This window comes from Pongo abelii, chromosome 5 (assembly GCF_028885655.2).
Source record: "Pongo abelii isolate AG06213 chromosome 5, NHGRI_mPonAbe1-v2.0_pri, whole genome shotgun sequence".
NCBI classification, from domain to species: domain Eukaryota; kingdom Metazoa; phylum Chordata; class Mammalia; order Primates; family Hominidae; genus Pongo; species Pongo abelii.
The window spans coordinates 21,786,890-21,801,449 of record NC_071990.2 but is presented as its reverse complement, the minus strand read 5'-3'; the positions used below and the strand labels follow the sequence as shown (position 1 = coordinate 21,801,449).

The 14,560-nt window shown below is 43.7% G+C and overlaps 1 protein-coding gene across 20 annotated transcripts in view; it reads right to left on the bottom strand.

Moving 5' to 3' along the window:
* Positions 1-14,560, bottom strand: part of LOC134761654 (uncharacterized) — a 985,940-nt gene that overhangs the window by 863,814 nt on the left and 107,566 nt on the right. For 18 of the 20 annotated variants that reach the window (XR_010140595.1, XR_010140594.1, XR_010140592.1 and 15 more), the window contains one exon: positions 2,169-2,245. The exons of 1 other annotated variant lie outside the window; for it this stretch is intronic. Coding sequence is in view for 2 of the 19 variants with exons in the window: in XM_063725382.1 (XP_063581452.1) it covers positions 2,198-2,245 (48 nt within the window). In the remaining 17 variants the exon portion in view is untranslated. Of the gene's footprint in view, positions 1-2,168; positions 2,246-6,908; positions 7,016-14,560 lie in introns of those variants that run through there. One more of the 20 variants, XM_063725383.1, reaches the window with a different exon arrangement.

Below are 14,560 nucleotides of genomic sequence, written 5' to 3'. Positions count from 1 at the left end.
GTAGCTCAAAACAACAAACAAAAAAAGCTAGAGATGGCAGAAAAAAACTCCCCCAAACCAGGTCGCTAATGGCTTAAGAACCAGAGTTTGCAAAGCACTTACTTGTTTGAAGGGTAAGACCCCCGAGCACATTCTTGCAGGATATTTTCATCTTAGTTTCCCAACTGAATCCCAAACCAAACACAAGTCTTTGCCAGTGGTTTTGGACCATGACTGCAATTAGAATCACCTGAAGCACCTTTAAATCTTGCTGTTGCTGGGATGACCCCCTAACCCCACCCACAACCCAATTGAAACCAGAATTTCCTGGAGTCAGGCCAGGGCACCAGTGTCTTTCAAAGCCCTCTGGAGTGATTCGACTGTGCTGCCAGCAGTTGAGGACCACAACTTTGTAAGTATGCTTTTTAAAAAAGAAGGTGATTTCCCTATCAAATACACCCAGATCTCTATTTTTACTCTCTCTGTCCTGCTCCAGAAAATCATGATCACCACTTCCATTCCCTGCTCTCCTACACACTTCCTAATGCAGCAGCAGTCTGTGTGTGCTGCCCTCCACAGCTAGAAATGGAAGGTGGCTTGGCACAGGCCCTAGAAGGCAATAGAAGGCTGGACTCCATCTTGGTGACCCAAGTGTGTAAGCACACCATCTCAGCACATGCTGTGATGTTAAACACAAAGACAAATGCAAAATAGGGTGTGTAAAGAGCATAAAATTTTGGTTTCCTTTAGACCAGTAGTTTTCTTAACTCTACCATGCATTGGAATCACCTGGAAGGCTTGTTAAAACACTACACTCCCAGAATCACTGATTCAGTCAGCTGTAGGGTCTAATGATTTCCGTCTCTTGCAAGTTCACAAGTGATGCTGATGCTGCTGGTCTTAGGACCAAATTTTGAGAACCACCGCTCTAGATTAAACTTCTGGCATCTTCCAACATTTGAAATGCCAAACAAATTTGGTTTTGTTAGTATCTCTCTACATAATTATATTCCAAGTATAATTGGAATACTGAACACTAGTTGGATATTTGACATGAAGGACTTAACTACTGTTTGAGGATGTTTTTTGTTTTGGCTGGCGGGGAGCTCTTGGTAATTTTGTTGTTGTTGTTGTTGTTCTTTGTTTTGTTTTTTGAGACAGGGTCTTGCTCTGTTGTCCAGGCCAGAGTGCAGTGGCATAATCACAACTCACAACGGCCTTAAATCCCTGAGCTCAAGTGATCCTGCCTCAGCCCACCAAGTGGCTGGAACTACAGGCATGTGCCACCATGCCTGGCTAAAAAAAGAATGTAAATTTTATATATATATTTTTTTTTGTAGAGATGGGGTTCTCGCTGTGTTGCCCAGGCTGGTTCTCAAACTCCTGGGCTCAAGCGATCTTTCCACCTTGGCCTCCTAAAGTGCTGGGATTTCAGTGAGCTACCACATCCAGCCTTAACTACTGTTTTAAGAACAAAAGTGATACTATAGTTATATTTTAAACAAAAATAAGGAGTTCTGGCCCAGCGTGGTGGCTCACACCTATAATCCCAAGCACTTTGGGAGGCTAAGGCTGGCGGGTCAACTGAGGTCAGGAGTTCAAGACCAGCCTAGCCAACATGGCGAAATCCTGACTCTACTAAAAAATACAAAAATTAGCAGGGCATGGTGGTGCACACCTGTAATCCCAGCTACTTGGGAGATTGAGGCAAGAGAATCACTTAAACCTGGGAGGTGGAGGTTGCAGTGAGCTGAGATCGCACCACTGCACTCCAACCTGGGCAACAGAGCGAGACTCTGTCTTAAAAAAAAAGAAAGAAAGAGAAATGAAAAGAAAAGAAATTCTTCTTTTTAAGAGATACATATTGGGGAAAAAAAGTTTAAAACATTGGAGACAGAATTGACTTTGGCCAAGTGCCCCAGCCTCCCTCCTCAGAGGGTAAGCCTTATCCTGAAGTTAGGGCTTACAACTCCATGCATGTTTTATATCATTAACAGTGTACACGTACGAATACTTAAAAATAATACCAAAAAAAGATAGAAAAATAGCATAGATAAGGAATCAATCAATCAATCAATGCAAAAAAAGAGAAGGAGGAAGGCAGTGGTGGCCATCAGAAAGTCTGGGGCAGCCCAGGGAAGGGCAGGCAGCAGGCTGTAGCCACGAATGGAATCAGGGTGGTCCTTTACCTGGAAATCTTCCCCATCCAGAAAGTCTCCTACCGGAACATGCTGGGTGTTAACACATCTGTAGTCACCTGAAGATACTAGGAGAGAAAGGGAAACTGAGTCAAAAGTTGTAAAAGTAAACTGACGGCGAACACAGTAGGGTAAGGTTTCACTACACATTTCTGTGTACTTTGAAGGTTCCTAGAAGATCTGGAGAGTCGAGTGTTTTCTACGCTTAAGACTGTCACTGCCCTTGACTGTTCTAGAGCCACGCCAGGGACTCAGTGCAGAATGCTACGTCGTCCTCACATGTGCAGTAAAGCTGGAAGCATTCAGTGAGGCACGATTTGGGCACCAACTCTGCTACTCCTAAGGCATTGCAAGAGAGTCATTAAGCCTTTCTAGGCTTAGATTTCAGTATCTGGAAAATTTACAGGATTCTCCAGAGTGACTCCCAAAATTAATGGAACATTACTTGGAAAATTACTAGTCCTTCGATGTAATGAGAAGAAAAGAAAATGAGCTAACATTAATATATAAGCTAGATGCTATTTATTTTATATTATATTATATTTTATTTTTGAGATGGGAGTTTCACTCTTGTTGCCCAGGCTGGAGTGCAATGGCGCTATTTCAGCTCACCGCAACCTCCACCTCCCGGGTTTAGGCAACTCTCATGCCTCACCCTCCTGAGTAGCTGGGATTACAGGCATGCACCACCACACCTGGCTAATTCTGTATTTTTAGTAGAGACGGGGTTTCTCCATGTTGGTCAGGCTGGTCTTGAACTCCCGACCTCAGGTGATCCACCCACCTCTGCCTCCCAAAGTGTTGAGATTACAGGCATGAGCCACCGTGCCCAGCCCTAGATATTTATTTTATATAGTTTACTTCATTTAACCTTTGAAACGATTTTGTGAAGCTAGCATCAACAGCAACAGAAGGCTACAAAGAGACTGGGGCCAAGTGTGTGCAGTAACTTGCCCAAGATCACAGAGCTAGTAGCAGCAGAGCCACAGATCAAAATCTGGACCTGGTTGACCCCCAAGAGGTTCTCCCACTATACCATGGGCCCTCTACTGAGTGCCATCCTGTTGCTGGTAGAGTCACACCAAAGCCACAGTAAATTTTAACTCCAGGACTTAAAAAGTGCAAGATTCTATCATACATCAAGTTTGTTTTCTGGGCCCAGGCTTATCTTTTAAAGAAATCTGGCATTTGGGCCGGGCGCTGTGGCTCACGCCTGTAATCCCAGCACTTTGGGAGGCCAAGGCGGATGGATCACGAGGTCAGGAGTTTAAGAGCCAGCCTGGCCAACACGGTGAAACCCCGTCTCTACTAAAAATACAAAAATTAGCTGGGCGTGGAGGCACGCACCTGTAATCCCAGCTACTCGGGAGGCTGAGGCAGGAGAATCGCTTGAACCCAGGAGGCGGAGTTTGCAGTGAGCCGAGATCGCGCCATTGCACTCCAGCCTGGGCGACAGGGTGAGACTCCGTCTCAAAAAAAAGAAGAAAAAAGAATTCTGGCATTTTGTGGAAATGTATTTGATGATAAAATAATTGCCCAGAAGAATACCCAACAAAATTAGCTTATAATATTTCCTTTTACTTAAAAATTTATCTTTCTCTGATATTCCTCTTAAACACACACACACACACACACACACACACATACATATATATACATTTTTTTTTTTTAATAGCAGGGGGTTATGTCTTTTTTTTTTTTTTTTTTTTTTGTGACAGGGTCTCACCCTGTCACCCAGGCTGGAGGGCAGTGGCATGATCATGGATCACTGCAGCCTGGACCTCAGCAGGTTATACCTTGATACAAGAAGGAAGCTTGCAAGATTTGCTCTCCTTTAAAATTTTTAGAGGCTACACCCGAAAGCACCTGATTCCAAAAGCAAGTATCTTGACAAGTCATGAAAGATTTGACTATTTCACATAAGAGTGGCTATTTTTTTAAAGGATAAATTTAATTGTCTAGAGGTTAGATATATACTACACTCCTATTAGGCCAAGGCGATGAAGCAGCTTCAGTAGGTGAAGACATTGCATGAAGCAACTGTCTGGCTTTCTGGGCCTCAAGGTCATTTTTCTCTCCATACAGGGATTCGTCTAATTGGCGAAATACATTCACCCAGTGGATCAGGTAGCAAGACAACCTATTAGATGGATCGGTGGTCTGATCTAGGACACAGCTGCTGAGCTCCCTCCAGGCTTAAAATAATTCAGCATTATCAACCCCTCCCCCATGAAGTACAATTAATTTTATGAAATGGAGAAAATAAGCATGGATAAATAAAATGGCTGACACACACCATGCACAGCAGAAAATGCCAACTGTGCTCTGTATACCAGTTCCCACTGACCTCGAGGTGCTAATGAGGGAGTTCTGCAAAGATTGCATTAAAAAGCCTCCTACACTTAGCCAGCCCTAACCCCACTCCAAACTTTTCTCCCACACCACAGCAGGAGGGCCTTGCTAATTGGAATCTGCAGAACACATGGCCTGAAATTTGTCGTGGCAGCACACACCTCCAGTGCATCCTGAACCACACACACACACACACACACAACGCTCAGATTTCTTAGTGTTTTTTTAAAAAAATCTAAATGTGACAGTAAAATAATCTTTAAAATTAAAATACATGTTTGTGTGATCGTGCCAAAAATAAAGCCAGGTGGAGGTGGTTTTTGTGAGCATACATCTCCCCGCAAGACTGGTGGTAATGACCAGAGATGGTAACAACAAAGATGCCTGGTGAAAAGAGACCCTCTAATCACATTAGCTGGTAGTTGTAAGGGAAGATGGTTGCTTTGAATTTCCCTTTATACACAGCAACTTCAAAAAAACATCCGTATTTTCTTAGAACATCTTTATGTAGAAAAGCCTGCGTGCCTTTGAAACCTCAACACAAAACAAACAAGAGTCTTTACAAGTCCTGTCTGACCACCCAGGGAGAATCAAATAGTATTTTTTTCTCCAGTAGGCCACCCCAGGATACCACAAATAAAAATGAAAAGGAGGAATTCATCATGTAACCGGGTTGTATTTTGCTAGTGTAGTCATTACACTGTTTTAATCTAAATATTATGGTATATTTTTCACTGGCAAAGCCCAAGAAGATCTAATTATTCATTTATTGAACAGAAAACGTTCTGAAATAGCTGAAATTAGGTTAAAATCTAGGAAAGAGCAGAAAGAGGAAGAGGAAGGAGTTTTTTTCTCAGAATCCCAAGAATTGAGAGGGGTTTTTTTTTAAAGGTGCTGATGTTCAGAATGGTAGGATGGGAAGCCAGGGCCCTGAGTTCCTTAGCACAGAAACCCAGAGATGAAAATGCTCAAGGGCTGAGGCTGCAGGAGACATCTGGGGAGGGGAGGGGAGTTTCCTCAGCATCACATGGAAGAGCTTAGGAGCATGAAAGGATGTTGGAATCATAAGACGGTCTTAGAGTCATAAACATCCTGAAATGTACTCCTCTGATCATGTCTCCACTCTGCACAAAATCTCCATTTGGGCCAAATAAAGACCAGACCCTGTAGTCAGACAATAAAAAGCCTCCTCGAATCCCAAGCTGTCATCCCAGGCTCAGTTTCCACTGCTGCCATTAAGGGACACTGTGCTCCAGCGCCACTGAAGTCCGTGCTGTTTCTCAGGTACACAGGGCACTTCCACCTCGTTATGCCAGGGCACTGATGGTCTTCTTCACCTGAAACATCCTGGACCAAGTGCAGTGGCTTACGCCTGTAATCCCAACACTTTGGGAGGCTGAGGCAGGAGGACCACTCGAGATCAGGAGTTTGAGACCAGCCTGGACAACATGGCAAAACTCCATCTCTACAAAAAATACAAAAATTAGCTGGGCATGGTGGTGCATGCCTGTGATCCCAGGTACTCAGGAGGCTGAGGTGGGAGGATAGCTTGAGTCCAGGAGGCGGAGGTTACAGTGACCTGAGATCGAGGCACTGCACTCCAGCCTGGGGGACAGAGCAAGACCCTGTCTCAAAAAAAGAGAGGAGGGGAGTGGAGGGGAGGGGAAGGGAGGAATCCTGCAATCCTCATCTCTCTACTGACTCGATTTTTTTTTTTTTTTTTTTTGAGATGGAGTTTCACTCTTGTTGCCCAGGCTGGAGTGCAATGGCACGATCTCGGCTCACAGCAACCTCTGCCTCCCGGGTTCAAGCCATTCTCCTGCCTCAGCCTCTGGAGTAGCTGGGATTACAGGCATGCGCCAGCAAGCCCAGCTAATTTTGTATTTTTAGTAGAGACAGGGTTTCACCATGTTGGTCAGGCTGGTCTCGAACTCCGGACCTCAGGTGATTCGCCCGCCTCAGCCTCCCAAAGTGCTGGGATTACAGGCGTGAGCCACTGCACCTGGCCTACTGACTCGATTTTTTTAAGACAAAAGGATGAAAGGGGGTTGACAGACATCCTCTTAATCACAACTCTGCCACAATACAGCTGGGTGGCTTTGGGCCAGTTACTTAATCTCCTTTCCTGCCTCAGCTTCTTCATCTGCTAAATGGGGATAGTAAAGTCAAGACCATACACTACTGTGAACATTAAATGAAATGAGGATGCTAATCAACTGATGATGTTAATAAATGTCAGTTTGCTCTACTCAAACATAAATGCCACCTTCCTTCTGAAGCCTTCCTTAACATCTGCAGCCAAATGTCTTGAATTTCTTGAAATTCCCATCGCACACATTAACCGCAGCTGTGTTTGGTACTTGGTCATTCTCTACTCACATTTTTGCCGTGTTTCTATGTCAGCACGCCTACCAGACTGTGTGCTTTTGGAGGGCAGAATCCATGTTTAATTCGTGTTTGTATTCTTTCCAATTGTCTTGCACAAACTGTAATCAAATGGTAAGAATCTTAGGATTCTAGAATTAACAGGACCCTTTCACTAACCTAGAAAAAACTCAACATTCTGTAGATAAAGAAAACTGAGTCCAAGTGAGATGAAGAAAATAATCACACTACTAGTAAGTAATAGAAATGAGTGGACGGATTGATGGGTGGAGAGGTGGATGGATGGATGGATGGATGGATGGATGGATGGATGGATGGATGGATGGATGGATGGATGGATGGTTGAATGGATGGATGGGTGGATGGATGGATAAATGGATGAATGGATGAATGAACAGACAGATGGATGCACAGATGCATGGTTGGATGGATGAACAACAGCAACAAAAAATAGGAACAGACCAACCAGCAGTCAGTTATAACATCCAAAACTTAACAGCAATTCAAACCCTAGAGCATAGTGAACTGACTCACCATATAATGGCCACCTTTCTACGCATGCTTTCTTCATCTACTAAAAATCTTTCAATGCTATTTAAAAAAAAATTCCTTATAAAATTCAGATCCAGAAAATCCACCATGCAAAAGGATTTCAACCTCCTCAGTGCCAGGATCTCTTCATTCATTTAAAATATAATTGTATTCAAAACTTCGAAACAGCAGCTCACCTTCACCCTAGGTAGCTTATTCATGCCACAGGTGTTACTGAATGGCAATACCATGTGCCAATCACATATTTGTCCCCCCTCCTCACCCCCCAGGAAGCCCACAGACGGACCATTCCTGTGAAGCGCTCCCGGCTCAATGTCATCTCTTGCTCTTCTCCTCCAGTCTGCCACCTCCATCTGTCCCTACATTTACTCAGTAAAGTGCAGTACAGCATGATAAATCCCATCACAGAGATAATGAGAGAAATTATGGAAAGGCAGATTGCAAAGCACTTGGCAAACACTTACATTTGGAAGTTTTGGATATAGGAGCATATTTCCCTTTACTCTCTAAGGTTCAGGAAATGTTGCAAACCTCTCAGATGGAGGGAGGCTCCAAGCTAGGACCTGGAGCATAGAATTTCCCAGAATGTCTTCTTGCTACAGAGCCACATGACTGACAGGGAACAGCGCAGGACACATTCTATAGCTGTGCGGCACCATGTTCTAAAATGCCCCCCTCTCTCCATACCTCTTAGAACTTTTAAAGTGACTGAAACAGCCGGGCATGGTGGCTCACACCTGTAATCCCAGCACTTTGGGAGGCAGAGGCAGGGGGATCACCTGAGGTCAGGAGTGCGAGACCAGCCTGCCCAACACGGTGAAACCCCGTCTCTACTAAAAATACAAAAATTAGCCGGGCATGGTGGCGGGCGCCTGTAATCCCAGCTACTCGGGAGGCTGAGGCAGGAGAATCGCTTGAACCTCAAAGGCAGAGGTTGCAGTGAACCAAGACCGTGCCATTACACTCCAACCTGGGCAACAAGAGAAAAACCCCGTCTCAAAAAATAAATAAATACATAAAAAAATAAAGTGACTGAAAACGTGATCTGGGTAATATACCAAACAGCAAATGTAGGCTGTAGGATTCTTGGGACTGGAGATGGCTAGAGATGGGCTATGGAAAGCAAGCTCCCAGCAGTTGAAGATAATACATACAAAACAAATCACCGTAGCACTGTGCTAATTACTGTCCTATCCCCAGTAAGATTCCACAGACTTTTCACGATCCTCCGTGAACTTAGAGGGAATATGAGGAGGCCTTCCCCTGTTGCACAGGATCTATCTGGATGACTGTGACAATGGTTCAAGTATCCCTTCTTCAGAAGTTGTCCCTGGCCGCCCCCTCTAAAACAGCTCTTGCAGCAACTTCTCTATCTCCATGCTATGCTTTCTTTATAGCATTTATTGTTACCCGACGTTAAATTATATCTTTTTTTATTATTATTATTGCCACTGTCTCTTGCCAAAGTGTATGCTTCTTTAGGGCCCTGACTCTGTTTTCTTGACTTCTATAATTCCCAGGACCTGGAACTGTATCTGACACAAAATAGGTGGTAAATGACTATCTATTAAGTAAATAATTGATATCCTCTTCCCAGATCAGAACCCTACTAATATAGATCCATTGTTACTAAGTTACTACAGGCAATGGTTTCTCTACCTCTACCCCAATACAACAATATTAGATTTAAAGTAACACTCAAGGCCGGGCATGGTGGCTCAGGCCTGTAATCCTAGCACTCTGGGAGGCTGAGGTGGGTGTATCACCTGAGGTTAGGAGTTTGAGACCAGCCTGGCCAACATGGCAAAACTCCGTCTCTACTAAAAATACAAAAAAAATTAGCTGGGCAGCCAGGCGCGGGCTCACTCCTGTAATCCCAGCACTTTGGGAGGTCGAGGTGGGTGGATCATGAGGTCAGGAGTTCAAGACCAGCCTGGCCAACATGGTGAAACCCCGTCTCTACTAAAAAATATAAAAATTAGCCAGGCATGGTGGTGGATGCCTGTAATCCCAGCTACTCGGGAGGCTGAGGCAAGAGAATCACTAGAACCCTGGGGGCAGAGGTTGCTGTGAGCCGGGATGGCGCCACTGCACTCCAGCCTGGATGACAGAGTGAGACTCCATCTCAAAAATAAATAAAAATAAAAATAAAGTAGGCTGGGTGCGGTGGCTCACTCCTGTAATCCCAGCACTTTGGGAGGCCAAGGTGGGTGGATCACTGGGGGTCAGGAGTTTGAGACCAGCCCGGCCAACATGGTGAAACCTCGTCTCTACTAAAAATACAAAAAATTACCCGGGTGTGGTGGCAGGCACCTGTAATTTCACCTACTCAGGAGGCTGAGGCAGGAGAATTGCTTGAACCCGGGAGGTGGAGGTTGCAGTGAGCCAAGATCGCGCCATTGCACTCCAGCCTGGTGACAGAGTGAGACTCTGTCTAAAAAATAATAATAAATTTTTGAAAAATTAAAAATTAAAAAAAAAACAAAGTAACACCCAAGCTGAACCTGGCCCCTCTCTCCACTAATACCTGAAATAACTCAGGAACGAAACTAGAGAAGGAAAGAGGTGTTCTGAATAACTATGGTGGGGCAGCAGGGGTACAGTGGCAATATCCTGGGCAAGCTGGCTTGTGAGCCATGTGAACCACAAAGCAAAGCCAGACCTAAGGAGGGACACCATGGACTATGGACACTGAACAAGCTCAGATGCAAAGGGCACAACCCGCTGCTGAGAACAAATGGACCCGGGACCGAGGCCTATGGACATGAGGAAGCTTGAAAGAGTGACAGTTTCCACCTGTGGCCCCACTGCCATCCAGAGGGTAGGACGAAGTCAAAATCACCCTGATAAAGATTAGACTGGAGACAGGGACGAAATTTAGGTTGGAGACCGTCACTTTAGAAGAAGATGTGCATGGAAAGTGTGTGCTGATGAATACACAGAATAAAAACTTCTCACTGAATGGAGCTCTAGGAAGCAAATAAAAAGGAAAAAATGTTTTTATAACAAAGATAACCAAAAATCACATAATTTTTGCATGAAAAATCTTTTTTAGTCCAGGTACAGTGGCTCATGCCTATAATCCCAGCACTTTGAGAGGCCAAGGTGGGAGGACTGCTAAAGGCCAGGAGTTCAAGACCAGCCTAGGCAACATGGTGAGACCCCATCTTTTTTTTTTTTTTTTTTTTGAGACAGAGTCTCACTCTATTGCCTGGGCTGGAGTGCAGTGTCATGATCTCAGATCATTGCAACCACCGCCTCCCAGGTTTAAGGGATTCTCATGCCTCAGCCTCCCAAATAGCTGGGATTACAGGCATGTGCCACCACGCATGGCTAATTTTTATATTTCTTGTAGAGATGGGGATCTGCTCACCTCAGCCTTCCAAAGTGCTGGGATTACAGGCGTGAGCCACCGCATCCGGCTGACCCTGTCTCTTAAAAAAAAAAAAAAAGAAAAGAGAAAAAGAAAACTCCTAAAAAGTATTATCATTTCTTCCTATTATAAATTATCTTTTCTGAAAAACTAAAATTAGGTTAACTATGAATTTAGCAACATACAGGTTTTTCAATCCTAAATTACTGTAACTTTTCGCAGGCACATTTGTGCAGAGTGGAATTTCAGTTCGGTTGCAAAATACTATTTGAAAGAAATACTTCATTTTCTTTGCCACTTCAAGACTCCCTCAACAATATAACTACTGCATACTGGTTCCATTGTCTATCTCTTCCCTCAAACTGAGAAATTCTCTCAACAAAGAGGTCTTAAATAAATACGTTTTAAGCAATAATAACACACTGCAATATTTCTTAAGGTTACATTCATCCTACAGACAAGCTGTTCTATTTATTTGCTATCTCACTTTCTGTGTAAGAAAACGCAACAGGTATATTTGAAAATGTGTAACCTTTCCCCCTCTGGACATAAGCAAGCCTCAACTTTACTCATATATGAAAACGCTTTCTTTTTTTGAGATGGAGGCTTGCTATGGTGCCCAGGCTGGACTAAAATTCCCGGGCTCAAGTGATCCTTCTGCCTCTGTCTCCTAAGTAGTTGGGATTACAGGCATGTACTTCCACCTTCCCTAAATGGTCTCCAGGTATGGGAAGGAAATGGGATCTTTATAGCCTAGAAGAGAAACAGGTTCTAAACAAGTAGTTGAGGAAGGAAGAAAGGAAAAGTGGGAGGAAAGGAAGTGGTGAATGAGGGAGAAAGGGAAGGGAAAGGGACTGAAATAAAAGATTAGTCAGAGTAAGCTGGGTGTGGTGCTGCATGCCTGTAATCCCAGCACTTTGGGAGGCAGAGGCAAGTGGATCATGAAGTCAGAAGATCAAGACTATCCTGGCCAACATGTTGAAACCCCGTCTCTACTAAAAATACAAAAAATTGGCCGGGTGCGGTGGCTCATGCCTGTAATCCCAGCACTTTCGGAGGCCGAGGCAGGTGGATCACGAGGTCAGGAGATCAAGACCATCCTGGCTATGGTGAAACCCCGTCTCTACTAAAAACACACACACAAAAAAAATTAGCCGGGCATGGTGGCGGGCGCCTGTAGTCCCAGCTACTCGGGAGGCTGAGGCAGGAGAATGGCGTGAACCTGGGAGGCGGAGCTTGCAGTGAGCCGAGATCGCACCACTGCACTCCAGCCTGGGTGACAGAGCGAGACTCCATCTCAAAAAAAAAAAAAAAAAAAAATTTAGCTGGGCATGGTGGCACTTGCCTGTAATCCCAGCTACTAGGCAGACTGAGGAAGGAGAATCACTTGAACCAGGGAGTCAGAGGTTGCAGTGAGCGAGATGGCGCCACTGCACGGCAGCCTGGTGACAGAGCGAGACTCCGTCTCAAAAAAAAAAAAAAAAAAAAACTAGTCAGAGTGGCCGACAGCAAAGTTGAGACAGAATTCCGCCCCATTGCGTCATAGAGTGCAAATGACCCTTTGCACTGTAATCAGAGTGAACGTCTCAGACACCTTCAAATCATAAACCAGTTTCCCAGCAGAGGGCCATGACACTACTGAAAGATAATTTGAGCCATTTTTCCTTTTTCTTAAAGAATACAGTAGCATCCCCCAAAATATGTCCTTGACCCCCCCATCTATCCCCTCCCCATGTACGAGCTCCCTTCCTATCTGTCATGGAAAACAAACGCTTGTGCCCTACGTGCTATTCCCAGTTTCAATCCTTCATTCATCAACAGCAACAAGGACATTTATGAGAGCTCGTCAACATGTGGCCCTACGCTAGACATTGTACAGACTGAAGTTAACAGACTCAGGCTCGCCTTTGAGGAGCTTCCCAAAGAGATTATTGTTTGGTTTTATAAATTTGACCACCAGAAAAACTCAGGGTCCGTGCCCTATTCACAGCAGGTCTGTGGCTTTGGGTACAAAGAGCACAGCATTTTATAAGCCCCTATAAATCAAAGTGAGCCTTCGCACACTCAAGCACAGTCTGTCGGTGCAAGCAATAAATGGATTTCTAAACCATGAAACCAACTCTTTTTGAGGAATGTCCTCCTTTCTGCTTTTTCCAATGCATTGGAGTTGTTTTTGCAACCCTGAAATAGCACGGTCTTATTTAGGACACAGACAACCAGAGCTCAATAAATATCTGAACCATGTCTTGCTGACACACATGAAGCAATTATGTCCCACGATAATTATGCCGTACACATCACTTCATCCAGGAAAACGTCCAGGTGCAAGAAATAGGAAATGAAAAAATAAAAACGAAGCACTATGATTTCTGTCTTTCCAGGGTGGGGGGAAGGGTGTCTTCCTTTCAGTAAATGAATATGTAAAAAGTTAATTTTTCTTCAAAACATGTCTATATCCTCATCTTAAAATACAATAAGCTCTAAATTATTGTAGACCAGAAAATAAAAATATCTGGGGTTTTCTTGTAGGGAAGTTCAAATGGTAGAAGAATATTTGATATTTTCAGTTTTCCCGAAGATCAGAAGGACTTTCAGAATAATGCATTTTTTTCCTTCAACAAAGGGCATCTGCAAGGCTTAATCTGCTGAAAAGAATCATTCTGACAGTCTTAATGTATTCTTTTGAGGAAAGCCCTGTTCAGAGAATTCCACGGGGAAAAAAAAAAAAATCAGTACCCCAGGAAAGCACCAATCTAAACCATTCTAGCTCCCTGTAAGTAGATGAAACAAAAGTATTTTCAACATATCCTAGATATTAGACTGAGAAGAAAATAGGAGTGATAATCCTTAATATTACATATTTTTCACATTTCCTTGATGAGCTATTATTAAAACAAATATTTGAAAGATTTCCCAGTCTTTCAACGAACATCTCCCAGGAAAGCCACTATCACAATTCTGCTGTAAGACAAAAATATCCCTAAGGTAGGAAGTATTAAACTGCATCAGTGTTGAGAACAATAACCCCAATAACAAGAATAATTATAGTATAATATTATTATAACAAGGTACCTTTCATCCAAGACTCAGAATGTTTTGCAAACGTTCTCTCATGCTGGGATAATACTGCTAGGGAATTAGAATATAAGGAATTTTAATGACTTGTCTCAGGTCACTGGTCAGCTTGAGTGGTGCACCAAGATGCAGATACCTGATTGTGGTCTGCTGATCTAACAAACTGACCACATCACTTTCAATTAATAATTTGGAGAGTTCTATTTCAGGACAATTTTCAAGGAAACCCATATTAGCTCTTCCATTAAATTCTGATTATGTTCCGTCTCTGTTTCCATCACTCCCCTCTCCACCCACCCATAGCACAGTTAAGAAAGAGTATAATTGGGGAAAGCTCCCAAAGTGATCTCCCTGCATGGAATATATCTCTTTCCCTCTCTCCTACATTCCTCTGGCACAAGACAGAAAGCAAAGCTTCCTCAGATACTGGTTTTGTGATATCCTGCCCCAGGACTGGAAGCAAGATGGTTCCCCACTGCCTATCAGAATATTTAAAGTTCTCGATCATCAATTTCATGCTCGTGTCATTTCCTCCACACATTCCTGGCACACGAACATTTCCTGTTCTCATTGTTCCCCTGGTGTGTCTGTTCATGCTATAGTTGTCTTTTTCTAAAAAGCCTCCATAATTTCTACTTGCCTGGGA